The 15,032-nt window shown below is 39.7% G+C and overlaps 1 protein-coding gene across 2 annotated transcripts in view; it reads left to right on the top strand.

Annotated features, from left to right (window-relative positions):
• Nucleotides 1-15,032, top strand: part of abca12 (ATP-binding cassette, sub-family A (ABC1), member 12) — a 57,770-nt gene that overhangs the window by 18,206 nt on the left and 24,532 nt on the right. For both annotated transcript variants that reach the window (XM_040027865.1, XM_040027864.1), the window contains exons 27-46: nt 698-1,627; nt 1,816-1,922; nt 3,047-3,153; nt 4,825-5,024; nt 5,290-5,366; nt 6,197-6,327; nt 7,205-7,369; nt 8,017-8,181; nt 8,355-8,556; nt 8,864-9,003; nt 9,595-9,714; nt 9,868-9,958; nt 10,521-10,700; nt 11,188-11,503; nt 12,101-12,215; nt 12,502-12,831; nt 13,223-13,292; nt 13,398-13,532; nt 14,441-14,599; nt 14,694-14,877. In XM_040027865.1, the coding sequence (XP_039883799.1) occupies nt 698-1,627; nt 1,816-1,922; nt 3,047-3,153; nt 4,825-5,024; nt 5,290-5,366; nt 6,197-6,327; nt 7,205-7,369; nt 8,017-8,181; nt 8,355-8,556; nt 8,864-9,003; nt 9,595-9,714; nt 9,868-9,958; nt 10,521-10,700; nt 11,188-11,503; nt 12,101-12,215; nt 12,502-12,831; nt 13,223-13,292; nt 13,398-13,532; nt 14,441-14,599; nt 14,694-14,877 (3,924 nt within the window). The remainder of the gene's footprint in view (nt 1-697; nt 1,628-1,815; nt 1,923-3,046; nt 3,154-4,824; nt 5,025-5,289; nt 5,367-6,196; nt 6,328-7,204; nt 7,370-8,016; nt 8,182-8,354; nt 8,557-8,863; nt 9,004-9,594; nt 9,715-9,867; nt 9,959-10,520; nt 10,701-11,187; nt 11,504-12,100; nt 12,216-12,501; nt 12,832-13,222; nt 13,293-13,397; nt 13,533-14,440; nt 14,600-14,693; nt 14,878-15,032) is intronic.

Here is a 15,032-nt window from a genome sequence, read left to right as displayed (position 1 = left end):
TTCTGTTCACAGTCAATTTAATTTTTATAAAGAACCACAGAAAATGACTCACCTATAGTATACATGAACTCACCATGAACTTGCCACTCCATTTGGTATAACAGCATTATCCACGATGCTCCAGTCAAACCAATTTGATTCATACGTAATTACACAAGGATGTGAAGTGATCACATTTGCATTGAACTTGATTAATTTAATGCAAGCCTGCCTGAAAACTGGCAGGCTTGCACAGATAGCGGCTTAACTACAATTCAGCTAGCCGAGACATCCTCTTAAAATTGATTTCCCTTTATATGCCAGCTGCTATAATGAGACCAGCGTGGTGATAAGGATCACATTTTGCATATCGCAGGGAATCAGTCAGGTCTTACTACATAAGTCATAGATCAGTGATCACAGTGGAAACACTCTACAGTCTTTTTCATCAAAGATGAAATGGGAAAAGGCTGATGAAGAGGAAATATGTCTTCTTTCTAAATCTGAATGTTATATCTAATCATAGTATTGAAAAGACCAATTCAAAAATCCGTTTCATTATATTCAATGAGTATTTTGGCTTTCCAATAATCTCCAGATTTTGAACTCATGTTTATATTTTTTACATGAGACAGCTTACAGAGTCACAGTCACATAGACCATGTTTGATGTACTGTGCTGCTTAACCTGACATTCAGTCAATTTCTTTATTCTACAGTTTGTCTTCCATCAAAATGCTCTCAGATGAATTGCATAATGTGGCCCCCGCCTTGCAGCCCTACATGGAAGCTCTTGTGAACGCTACAGGCTACATCCTGGACAACTATCAACTACTTCAACAGAGCACATCAGCCGAGGAGCTCCTCAAAGAAGCAGCAATGCACTTCCTTTCCTCTGCAAACATCTCTTCTTATGATATCTTCTCCATCCCGGCAGGGAACACAACTGCATCTCTTTACGACTTGACAACAGAAGTTATCAGACTGATGATTAACATTAAGGTATTTGGTGATGATCCTATGATTTACCAAGTCTTGGAGGAATTTTTGAGATCCAATGACACAAAATTGATAGCAGAGAAGGTGGCCGAGTTGTCTATGTGGTTACACTCCACCGAAGCATCTGGGCTAGACCTGCTGAGTGAGGCTCTGTTCAGATCCTATGACATCGTAAGGCCTGTCTTGTCTGCCCTGGCCAAGATGAACACAGACATGCAAGCAACTGTAGAGCTCCTGGAAGACTTAGTAGGAAACGTCATTGCTATGTTTAGGCAGTTGGTAAGCACCGGTAATGTTCCAGATCCAATGGTCCAACATTTGAGTGACTCAGAAATGACAGGCGGTTACCACACACATTTGGTCAGACGCAGACGTGATACCTCATTAATGATGACAACAGACCCGATGAATGACTTCATAGACCTGTTCTACATTGACTACCCAACCATGTTCAAAGCTCTGGCTGTCCCTCCTACAACACCAGAAATTATGGAAACAGCCCATGTGTTCTTTGCCAATCCCGATTTGAGCGTTGTGATGAAGGGAGCTACAAGTGGCATGCAGTGGGGCTTGAATGCCTCTCGAGAAGAGACCATTGATGCTGCACTTGGGGTACTCTCCTTCCTCACTCTCCCTGACGTCTTTGAAAAGTAAGTGTTATTTTTATGTCCTTCATTACAGCTTAAGGTGTGACAAAAAAGAATGTATCTTGTGCACTATGTATGGTGAGATCTATATTTGTTCTAGCTTCTAGAAACTTTCAATTTAGTTTGCTTGCCTTATAGTCAACTATTTTAAAAGCCTCTGTTTAACAAACAGTCCTTCCTATTTCCTGTAGGTCGTCAATGGATCTCCTCAAGAATGTGGTGGATATGCTTCCTGATGCCTTACCATACTCCGCTGTGATTAAAAGTTTCACCAGAGCACTAGCCAATGAGTCTCAAGGTAACTCAAGGGCTCAGCTCTTTTTGACCCAGTCTGGACATTTACAGTCTTCTTTGTCCAAGAGGAGCATTATGATGAGAAATGCACATTTATTAGTTAAACTAAAGTGACTTTACAATTCTGACTCCAGAGTGAATCTCCTTTTATCCATGCTAAGTCTAATTGTTGCCATGCTGTCACGCTCACGCTGATGCTTCAGCTTGTATTTACATACCTGCTGGGAAGGTATGTACATATAAGCAACAATCTGCTATTTAGAGCAATGCCACCCTTTTCTTCAGCTTTTATAACTTTTGCGAGACCACAGCAAGACTAGAATATATTTTGCCAATGCTGTTGCTATTGTATACATGATTAAAGTATTGCAAAATTAATTCTGGAGATATGAGGAATAAGACTTCACACCAGCTTAGCTTGAGCTCCCAAAGAGCCCAAGGCCATATGGCCATTCTCCAGCAGAAAGCCACTCAGCACCTTTTTAAATCTCATTAGCAAAGTAGAATTCAATCACTTATCCTGTCCGCCCTCGCTAAACGTCTCCCCTCGCACTTGCACAAGTGGACATCTATGACCTCCTTTTAATTTGCATCTGTGCTTGTGTGATAATGTTTTTAGTGCATAGAATCACTTTGTAAGCAGCAGCAGCTTCACTTCTCTGCAGCCCTACTCATATTTACTCATACACACACACACAGATGCACTCACACACAGTGCACTGTTGTAATTGCAAAGGCCTGTAGGTGTTTAGCAGCCTGAGATTAAACATCAACATTGTCTAATTTTGGACTAATTAAATATTCTGTCATCATATCTTGCTGCCTGAGGTGGTGCCTTTCTTAGGGCTTGTCAGATGTGTTTTAATGCACGACAGCATCTAGTACTGCTGGCCCTTCTGGCCCCATCAGTCTAGTACAGGGTTTCACTTTAAGCACATCATTTGCTGCTTGCTGCCTGATGACGATGCCCCGTAATGGTGCAAGTTGTAATGAAGCCCAGTGGGATGTCATGTTATTCTGTCACCTTACAGACCTTACTCCCTAAGACTACAAACTCTAATAGCATCCCTCTCACTCTCATTTTCCCCTTCCCTTTCTTGCTTTCTCTCTCTCACTCACTGTTCACAGAGAACCTGATGCTCATGCAGCAGATCATCAAAACAGCTAGTCAGCTTTTCCAGACCCTCCCAACAGACCCACAGTTTAAAGAAAATCTAGACCTCCTGAGATACCTGGTTTGTGACTTAATTACTCTGATTGCACACATTTATCATTAAAACAAAATGTAAAATAAGAACTCACAACTGAAAATTACAGATGCTCGCTGCTTCAAAAAGCAAAACAAGTGTCTAGGTTCTTTCTTATAATTTAGAGATTAAGATCGTATATGAGAAATTGGTAACACGATTAAAAAGTTGTTACTATACTTGAGATTCCCAGGGTTTTATTCCTTTTACATTGTGGAAAATACTTGGATATAATAGGTTGCATTGTGTGCTACCAATTAATAATTTTTATTTGCTTGGAAAACTTGGCATGCCAAATTTGTTCCTGCTGCACGTTCCATTAGCTAACCCTGGTTATTTGATAGCTTGTAATTCAAAACCTGGTTGAGAATCCTAATTACACTAACTAAAAGGTAATTATGAGGTAAATCATAATTATACATGCTGTTACATCCCGAAGATGAGGTGGAAGCAGTGTGTTTCCATGGAAAACACTGTGTGGGTTTTTATATATTTTACTAAAAGATGATTTAATTAGAACTACTTAAAATGTATATCCTTTTGTTATTGCAGACCTCACACATGTAGTCTCACTTGCGCTGTATATACCTATGGAAATATAGTTTTTAATTTGATTCTTTATTTAGCTGAAGCCTACTTTCCCAGAGAGACCTGTGCAAACTTATTAAACTGCTGAGTTTAATAAGTAGCCACAGCATTGACATCAGTATTCCACAAAAATAACACTGAAACACTTTGAACAAGCCCTGTTTTTTTAAGGCTAATAGTGAAGCTATCTCAAATGAATATCACAGCAAAACGGGTAATAGACACGCCTGTCCACCGTGTACATTTCACACTTGCCTCTCCAAAGTGTGAAATGTACACGTATGCAGAAGTTGCAGTAAAGCAGAGGGGAGTTTTTTTTTTTCAAGCAAACATGAAAATAATCATATGAAAGGGTTTAAACAGACATGAACACATTTTCATGTAAATACATATTAGCCATCTAGCTTAATCATTTCTGGTGATTAAGGACCCCGGAATGTACTTCATACGTTCTTTTTCTCACAACCGAATATACACGCATGCAGAAGTTGGTAATGCAACTTTTACATGTGGGTCCATTTATGCTTTCCCTCTCCAAAGCATGAAATGGACAAGGTGAAATGCTGCGTCCAAAAAGAACAAGTTCTTTTTATTGGTTTGATTATAAATCCTCAAAATATGTAATTTTTAATTTCCCCACTGAGTAAAATAGTCCCACAAGAGACCAGTTGATCTGTCTTGCATATGTTTAATCTTTAATCTTGGGGGCGATCACGGCTCAAGAGTTGGGAGTTTGCCTTGTAATCGGAAGGTTGCCGGTTCGAGCCCCGGCTTGGACAGTCTCGGTCGTTGTGTCCTTGGGCAAGACACTTCACCCATTGCCTACTGGTGGTGGTCAGAGGGCCCGGTGGCGCCAGTGTCCGGCAGCCTCGCCTCTCTCAGTGCGCCCCAGGGTGGCTGTAGCTACAATGTAGCTTGCCATCACCAGTGTGTGAATGTGTGGGTGGATGACTGGTTGTGTAAAGCACTTTGGGGTCCTTAGGGACTAGTAAAAGCGCTATACAAATACAAGCCATTTACCATTTAGACAAACTCGTCATTGCACTTCATAATGTGACTGATTTCTTACAGGTGTGTATGTTAGAGGATACAGAGACTGTACACCTCCTGATGCAGAGCCTCAACATAGAGTCCGGTCAGCTTTGTAACACTTTCCTGCCCAGCCTAGAGGTCATAATTGAGGGTCTGGTGATGAACACAACAACTCTGGTTGATATCTTCTATCAAACTGTAATCGGGGACCCCAGGAGCTACAATGTCCACACAGACTGGTACAAAGATGTCATCATACTTCTGTCTAAGTTTTTATTTCAATGGTTTTCCTAGCAGAGAGTAGCACTTTCTTCAAAGAAAGCTGCTCTTGCAATTGACTAGAGGTTTATCTACCATTTAATTTCCAAAATACGTTGTATCACTGAATTGTCCAAGCTCTGTTTGGATAGTATTGAGGTCTGGAAAATTAGATTTATATATATATTTGTATATTTTCATTTATTGCTCAAAGTGGGTTTGTCTGTTTTCTGTTTGTGATAACAGGTCTAGTGTGCTGAGCCAAACTCTGGGCTTTAACATCAGCAGCGTGAGCTCTCTCAACATTAACGGCACTTCCTCAAGTGAGATATTTCTTTATGTTGCAATAGTTTAAGAATTTTGCACCTTAAAATTTTTTATATGGAAGAAGGAAAGTATATATGTAAAATTATATATAAATTTTGTCCTAAATTAGGCGTATTGTGACCGAGAAGTATATTTCGAACTGTCAGAATTAAAAATGTAAACTTTTAGTTATGTATTATTATTTGTTTCTTCCACATTGTAGATATTAAACAAAATACTAATTTTAGCTCACCCTTCGCTCATTTCCATCTGATGCCACCACTTTGTCTTTCCGTTGACCAATTTTTCCACTGTTCGTATTCGTTGCTCGTGTAAACATCAAACCCACCATCTCACTGAGTGTGACTGGCTTGAAACCAGTGCTATGTTTTTAAACATGTTTTTTTCAAAATATTTAAAAACATCTACGAGGAATTGTGAGGCTCCTGCATTGTTTAGACAGTGCCTGTGTTCCTCTGGATGTAGAGTCGGTTGTCTGCCAGTCAGAAATAGTTGGAGTTCCCCAGTCTGTCAAAGGGTCCTTGGGCAAGATCCTCAAGCTGCATATTGCTCAAGTTGCATGTGATTGTTAGTAAAATGGGCTTAAAGACATTCAATAAAATCACCATATAAATGTGTGCGTGACATTCTGGGCCTTTCAGTATTTTAGATTCATTGTTTATAGATAAGCATATTTTAGAGGTAAATCAAATAATGTAAAATAAATTTTAATGAACAATTTGTAACTTTCAAAATCTATTTGTAATTTTAACTCTTAGAAAAATATAGGAATAATAGGAATCAACTGACAGTATTTGATCTGTATTCACTTGACATTTTTTCACAGGAGTGACGACATTTGGTGAGATTCTGAAGAATAAAACAGCTTTTGTTCTGGACGTGCAGCAGTACATGGATTTGGATCCAGCAACTCTTGACCTCCTAATGAACAGCACGCTCTCAAACAACAATCTAGTGGTAAGCAAAGACAGCTTGTGTCACTGTTCAGTAAATTTGAATACACACAACACTGAGTCTATAAAAAAATCCAGAGTCGGTAAGACTGCTTCAAAATACCACAGCTTTAATATAGCTTTGCTTTTTAATTATTTTATACAGTACATTTACAACAAAGCTTAAAAACAGGTTGTATCTTTAATGTAGTAGGGAACATTGCAAGCCTAATGAAAATTACTCAGTGACTGGTCACTGTATTTAGAAGGTTTCTCTCAAGCAGACGTACAGCAGAGCAGAATAAAAGGCTGCTTTCTTAATGTCTTTGACTGTGTAATGCAGATTATGTAAAAAAAAAAAACTACAAAGAAATCACTTAAATAGAGTTTAGCCAGCAGGAGGCAAAACATGCCTGTCTGCGCACTACATAGGTGAGTAAACTGACAAAATAGACTACTAAGTGGCTGCCAGTAACATTTGTGACTTGCTCATCCTTTGAATTGGAGCAAACTCATTTCCATGATTGTGAACATCTTTAGTGCGGTTTAAACATCTTTCAGGCTTTCACCTTCACGAAGCCTCATAGTATTTTTTCTCTATCCAAAACTAATGTTAATAAGTATGCTAGACAGTGTCTTTTTTATTCATTTATTCATTTATTTTTACTGAATGGGACAGAACTCACACCCACTATGTTTCCAAATGCCTCACCAGTACAGGGATTTGAAAGTCGGCTGCCCACAGAGACCTCAGTTAAACAGTGTGGAAATGCAAATTTGTTATTGATGATATATATGTGCTATAAGGCCTGTATTTTTGTGCATGACATGCCTCCTTCCTTCTGCTCCCCTGTTGGTCATATAGGCTGGTTCTTTAACTCTCTTCATGTTTTTTGGAACAGATCCTGTCCTGGCTGGTGAACCTGCGTCACTGCCCCTCCACACCACTCGCAAACATGGAAGAGGCTGATCTGATGAAGACCTTCTGCTCTCTGTCTGTTGAACAGTGGTACACATTGTCACTGCTGATGACTCGACATCTAAACGTTGAACAAGTGTTATACAAAGTAAGGCTTTAAGTCTATTGTTAATAATTGTTATGTAAAAAACCACAAACACACACACTCACACAGGGACACACAGACACGGACACACACACAAAAAAATGTGGGAGTTCTGTCACGGCACATAAATCTGTCTTCAACAAAGAAATTGTTTTTGTTGGGCAGTCACAAAACATGTTTTTCCAGGGTGTGTTTGTTTGAGCAACGTGAGCCAGAAAAAAGGCCTTTGTACAAGAAAATGTTTGTTTACTAGACAAACCCTTTTTCCCCAATACACACCCATGGCAGAAAACTCATACAAGGCTCAACAAAGTGTAGGCCAGTAAAAGGTTAAATGCAGCATTTTATCTGTTTGACCATGAAAGGTCATTTTAGTTACTTACAAAATTTGTTTTATTTCATGATATCTAATTTTTGATTGTGTCTTTTACTCCTGATATAAAACTTGTTAAAGATGCACAACCTCGGCTTACATGAAACTTTCCCCTGTGGGTTTTGGTGACACGATAGTAGCTAATCACCGAAATGAGTTATTTGCTGGGTGTTATACTGTAGTGGTAGACCGATGTTTTCAAAACCCTGTAAATTATTAAAGACAAGAGAGGCAAAAAAGTGTAATTAAAGTGTGTTTAAATGTTTTTTTCTTTCAGATGGTTTTGTCTGACGACATACAGGCCGTGGTGGGAATCATGGTTTGGGTGGCTGAGGCTATAACAGACATGATGGACAAGATGCTTCCTGCCATTAACCAACTGCAAATCTACCTGAACAACATCAAAAACCTCAACCTGACAGCCAACAACCATTTTAGCCAAGTGAGTTCTTTTAACTGCTCCACCTTTACTGCTCTTTATCAATAATATATTCATGTTTGTGAGATCACTCAACTTACACCTAGCCCAAGCAAACAATGTGAATGATTCAGTACTCTGCTGCATTCACAGTACTGAATCAGATAGTAAGTAACAGCATCATGCTTTTTTTTTAGCCACATCCAGTGAGGGAGCGGAGGTCCACCACTTCCAGCGCAGGATCATTCGTTACCCTTTCTCGAGCGCTGTGCAGCCATGGCATCAAGGTTCTTTTTGGAATCTCCAAGCTGCCCCTCGTCTCAGATTCGGACCCTTCCTTTACCAACAACCCACAGAGGGAGGAGATGATTGAGAGGTTCAAGATACCACGGAATGCCAGTATGTTCTGAAGGGAATAGATTTTAAAATGGGACTCTGTCACCTCTGCATTCATGTATATTTGCTCTTGATTCACACAGTTCCATTACAATTTTTTTTTTTTTAAGTTTAAAACAAGGATATCTCGCTAAAGTGCACAATTTCAGTAACTGTGATACTTTTCAACAAGTGGAGAGCAATTCTAGCCAGTTGTTGAAAAGCTGTTATAAAATTTGGAGCTCCTGTGACTGCATGTCGGGCAAAAAAAGCCTCCTCCACTTTAGAATGCTGTATATCTGATCTGCTCCTCTTTTGTGTCTTTGTGTAGCTCCCTTCTGTATGAACATGTACCTGGACATGGTCAACACCACAGGAGGAGCTATTGCCTGGGCCTTCCTCAAGCCAATGCTGATGGGACAAATCCTGTACACACCCGATACACCCAGCACACGAGCCATAATAGAGAAGGTATATAATATAAAAGAACAAATGCATCTAAAGTCAGCTCTTGTGCTCCATGCACACAACAATAGACTGACGGATTGAGTTTAGTGGGAATCTTGCTGACTGACAGTATTGTGCTGCTTTGCTGTTTAAACTAATTATGTACTCACCTGCCAGCAGCTGCGAGATCATAGCTGGCCCTGTGTATAGTCATAACCACTTTCTTTTCTGATCCGTTGTCCTTGTTTTTCCACTTCAAACATTTTAACTGGGGATTAGCGACTCCGTGACCTTCACGAAGTTTATGTTCTAATCCTTCAAAATCCCTCATCTGAGGCCTTTTTTTTTACTAGAGTTATTATCACTGCTATTTCTAGATATTTTTTTATTTAGTTGATTTTAATTTTTTAATATTCATTCACCCCCAGTTGCATGTAGCAAACAAGAAATATTTGAATTTGACAAGATACACACTTATTTGTAGGCATCGCCATCTCCAGCTGTAGTTCTGTTTTGAGCGAGTTTGACTTTGTTTTTTTGTACACTGCTACCTTCACAGCTTCATACACATAACCAACTATTTTACATGTTCTTGTCTGTCCTATCGCTGCTCAGGCCAATGCCACCTTGCAAGATTTTGCAAATGCAAGGCAATATTCAGAAGACTGGATAAAATCCTCCAAGTACCTCGTTACGTCTGCGAACACACTCAAAAAGACTTTGCCAATGCTGGAGGTATGAAAACTCAAAAACGTCGCCCTTGTATCTGATTATTCTAGCTGGCTTGCTGTCATATGAAAATATAGAGATAAACTATGCAGTGGTCTTCAACGAGTTTCTGCAGCTGAATCTTGATTTCGTCTTTTCCACTCTCTCTACCTTCTGCAGAATTCCCTTGGCAATCCCTTTGTGAAGAACTTCATTCAGATGCAGACAGGCATCAATGTAGACAGAATGCAGGAGACACTCAGCAGCTTCTGTAAGTGAGCATTTGAAGGTCTTACTTTTGTAAGCTGCATATACCACGTTTACCTTTACATTCCCATCTCGCTTATTACTGGTAAAATATCCACACTTCCATAGAAGAGGTGAAAGATGAGACTTTACAGGAAGCATTAGATTTATTCCTGTGTGGATTTCTTAAGCTGTTTCTTCTTGAGTCAATCATTTTTTCCCAGGTGTGACATTCACATACATGTACACTTAATTTGATCACTTGTATTGTCAGACTGTGTCTTTTTGAGTTACCATATAATAAGGCAGAGCATTGCCTGGAAGAGGCAAATAGTTGCTTCTGTTGGCTGACATAAAAATTTTATTAATGTTAGTGCATTGTTACAGCCAATGTGTTATAACCCACCACTTTGATAATTACATGGTACGAATAAATTATTCCACCTTTATTATCAAATGTACTCCACAATTACCACATTATTTCTGAGCTGCGATGTAAAGTGGTGCACTCTATTGCCATCAAAGATAAAACTGCACCTGGAGTTTTAATCCTGTCACTAAACTTCTAAATCTCATTCTTTTCAAAGCTAACATGACGCTGATGCTGGAGACGAACAAAGAGATAGTGGATCACATCAACACCTTATCCACCTTGATGGTTGACATCTCTTCCTGTATCAAGTTTGACCGATACCGTGGCTTTGACTCTGCCGACGAGCTCAACAGTGCAGCGCAGGAACTTGCCAAAAACCGTGATCTCTATGCAAGTGAGTAAAAATGAGTTGAATCTCTGTGTGAAAGGATGAGATCTACCAGACTATGTCACGTGTATCTAGGACCAGCAGTGGTTTCTAATCTGCTTGAGTGAAAGTTAATTTCAGTTGATCTAAAATTCCTTAACAGATGAAATTATGTGTATGAGAACACAACTGACCTAGAACAGTGTAATGCTGTAGAAAAGAACTGTGATATCACCTTAATAATAGGGGAAATTCCAATGAGTCACCCATTAGGCTCAGAATACCAAATGACTACAGCTCACTTTTACAGCCACTCAGGTTGTTATTGTGCCTTTCACGGCCTTTTCTCAAATAGTTTCTGGGTTAGACACTAGTGCTTTCTCTAAAGGCTGTTGATAATGTATTAAGATGAGATAGATACAAGGGATGTGACCCTGCAACTTTGTATTTAGGGTAATGAATTACGAAGTTAGTTGGGTAACCTAACAGTGAGGTTGTACAATCTGCCCTTCAGGTGTGATCTTCAAGCTTCCCAAAGATGCAGACTCATCCAGAAACAAGCGTGAGGCCACAACCTCTCTGCCTCCCGAAGTCAGCTACACTATCCGCATGCATATGGACAATGTAATGCGGACTGACAGAGCCCGGAACCCGTTTTTTGTCAAGGAGTCGTACATCTCAGCCAGAAACACAATGCGCTACAACCGGGGATTCATCTACCTACAGGAGAGCATTGACCGAGCTATCATTGAGACACAGACGGGACAGAAAGCCAAAGAGACAGCCGTGCAGCTGCAGCCATTCCCCTATCCGTGCTATCACCGGGATGAGTGAGTTCCATAAATCATGCATTAATTTTCACATAAAATTTGGTAGATAGATATATGTATGTATCTAGTCCAAAGTTTTTTTGGCATCAATATGCCACATTTTGTCCAATAGATCATGCTCAAACCTAATATGTATGCTTGCGCTTGCCTTCAAGTGTGACATAAGATACTCCTGATATCTCTTACAAGAAGAATGAGCAGGCCACAAACTCAGCTGGCTGCCTTGTGACCAGCTATAAGATGTAGTGATCGTTGCTTTTCCCTCATTCTGATTTATTACTCAATTGCACAATTTCTGATATGATAGCTGTGAAATATGGATATTAAATCTGTACAATGGCAAGTACTAAAAGCCTGTCTATCAGGCTCCAGATATGACTGTCAATAAAATAAAAATACAGTAGAAAGGCATTTATTTGTGTAAATAATACAATAATCGGAAGATTCCTGGCAGAATCTGCAAACTACCCCAGTGTTGCTCTTCCGCTATCTGTCAAGTCAGAGACTGAATGATAGGCGTTTTCTTTTGCTGCTGCTGACAATGATTGGACGTTTTCAAGGAATTTGATTGACAATTGCCATCTCTGTATTCCCCAGGTACCTGGAGGCCATCGCTTTTGTCTTCCCTATCATGCTGATGGTAGCCTGGGTGTTGTTTATTGCTGATTTCGTGAAGAAACTTGTGCATGAGAGAGAACTGAGGCTGCATGAGGTAACGTTGTTTTTTTCCCTGAAAGAAAAAAGTTTGCTTTTCTTTCCAAAAAGTAATTAGTCACCCACAGTCATTTGTAAATACAAATTATCTCTGGTAAACAGACAGCGTGATAAGTTAAAAAGAAAAACGTAATTTTATTGTCTTAGTCATGTAGTTCCTTATTTTGTTTTTTCACTTTCAAAAATTCCATTCCATATTTATTGACAGGCACCACTGGCAAAACAGGCACAGGATGTGTTTTGACAGTTTCACAAGTTTTTTTCTCTTCATGTTTTTCTCACAGTACATGAAAATGATGGGAGTCAACACACTCAGTCACTTCTTTGCCTGGTTCGTGGAGTGTTTTATCTACCTGCTGGTGACTATCATCATCATGACACTGGTGCTGAAGCACGGCAAAATCCTGCCCAACAGTAACGGTTTCCTCATTTTCCTGTACCTGTGTGACTATGGCTTGAGCATCTTAGCCTTCAGTTATCTTGTCAGCTCCTTCTTTGACAAAACCTACATCGCCGGCCTGAGTGGCAGCCTGCTTTACATCCTCTGCTTCTTCCCCTTCATCATCGTCACCGCACTGGAGGGCAGTCTAACGCTCATCCAGAAGAGTGCCTTGGTAAGGCTCCTGTGAACCTCATTTGTCATCATTAAAGAATATGAAACTCATTTGTATACCGTGTAATAATTTAAATACCAAGTAATGTAATTTGGTTTGGAAAGATAAATAATGTAGAAGAAGATATAGTGACAGTTAGTTTCATTTGAAAATGTTGTTTATTCTATCCATTTTAGAACACGTGTTTTTTTTTGTTTTTACAAAATGAATGATTTTTTGTTTGGATTGTCTCAAAAATGTCACCCCCAATATGGAGCTATCTGCATAAACAGACACACACACACACATATATATGCATATATAAGTGTGTGCGCGTGTATATATTTTTGCTGCTCCTTTTTCTTGCTTGTCGTTTTGCATCCTGTCTGATTTCCCTCTGTCTTTTTGACAGGGATTGTTTTCCCCGACCTGTTTCAGTTACGCCAGTCAGTACATGTCTCGCTACGAGGCCCAAGGAGAAGGTACAAGCATGTAGACATCTGACTACCATCAAGATCTCTTTGATATGTGAGCTAAGTGAATCAGTGAAAAGCAGCATAAAACTTTCATTATGTTAACCTCTTTAGGAATTCAATGGAGCAACTCATACTCCTCGCCCATTGCTGGAGACACAGCCTCGTTCGGTTGGCTGTGCTGGCTGATGCTCTTCGACTCTATCCTCTACTTCACCATTGGGGCTTACATTCGCACAGTGTTTCCAGGTAAATTGGGGCACAAAAAATAAAAAAGAACAAATTTATTACATCTTTCACTCAGCTATTGATGCTGATGTCCTGTGGCCATTTTAGTACATCAGACATAGTTTGTCAAGCCGATCATTATTATTTATTTATGTTTTAGAGTTTTTGTTTGCTAGTCTTTTTTGTCAGGTCAGCTGATATACACACTAAAATATAAGTGTAGTCTGTCGATCAGAAAAGTGATGAGAAAAGTGGAAGATTGTTGGGTTTTCTCTGAATCTATTATTGTACGATCTACCGTACAATATAAAGCGCCTTGAGGCGACTGTTGTTGTGATTTGGCGCTATACAAATAAAATTGAATTGAATTGAAGAGTGCATTCTTCTTCATGGTCAGCAGGGGGCTGGTTGCATAGATGTCTATGGGAAAACAGCTCTCTCCTCCCTTGATGCATGAGTTTGTGTTCTGGATTTAGCATGATGTTCATTTTGTAAATTGTGGCGTCCATCTGTTTCCTAGTGTTTGATAGGTTGCTTCTGTATGAGTTTCCCTGGCTTCCATAGTGGGATCCAAGCTTGCATGCTTGGTTTCAAAAAGATGGTGACAGCAAAAATTTTCAGCTCAAGCCTTAAAAAGATAGCACTGTGCAACCAATGGATAACAGTGGCTGTGTCCATCTTTTATTTACATCCTATTCTTAAAGAAAGTAATAGAATTAGAATAACACAGGTTAGAATTTACTTATAGGCGAATGTGTAAGCGTTGCCTTAAAATATCAAGTGAAGTGTACACTAATCAGTTTCTAGTTGAAGCAAATGCAGGTTGGTTTAGTTTGGTTACTTTGTTTAGTAGTCCCAGCTGTAAATAGGTATGTAAATATAAATATATTGTGTATGTGAGATTTATTTGCAGTTATTTTACCCATTAGGAAAATATGGCATTCCTTCTCCGTGGTACTTCCCATTCAAACTCTCCTTCTGGGCTGACCTGTGCGGTGTTCGACCACAGAAGAATACGGCCAAAGGACTTCTCTTCACAAACATCATGCAGAATGACCAGCTTGCCTTCTCCAATGACAAGGGAAAAGGTGCGTCAAATTATAATGTGGCACACACAGGAACAAGGAATTCTTGTCTGCTGTTAGTTTAATTTACAGTTTGTCTTCTCTGTGTCTCTCACAGGAAAGAGCGCTCTTTCCACCAAGACTGGGGAATACTTCTCAGAGCTCCCAGTTGGCGTTGCTCTCCATGGTCTCACCAAGACCTATGGTGACCAAGTGGCTATTGAAAACCTTAATGTTTCTTTCTATGAGGGCCACGTCACCTCACTGCTCGGTCACAATGGAGCTGGAAAGACTACCACCATGTAAGTGGGGCAGTTTTTTTCCTTTCCTTTTTAAATACCAGTATGCATTTGACCACCCTGCATACACCCTCCGTGGCAGCAAAATGATCCAATTTAAAATGAGATTTTGTGCATCCCTTTAATCATTCCAAGGCTCTGATGCTGACAGGGAGATT

Source organism: Simochromis diagramma, unplaced genomic scaffold (genome assembly GCF_900408965.1).
Source record: "Simochromis diagramma unplaced genomic scaffold, fSimDia1.1 OVJJ01000343.1, whole genome shotgun sequence".
NCBI lineage: Eukaryota > Metazoa > Chordata > Actinopteri > Cichliformes > Cichlidae > Simochromis > Simochromis diagramma.
The sequence above is the reverse complement of the archived record's forward strand: the minus strand, read 5'-3'. Positions and strand labels throughout refer to the sequence as shown.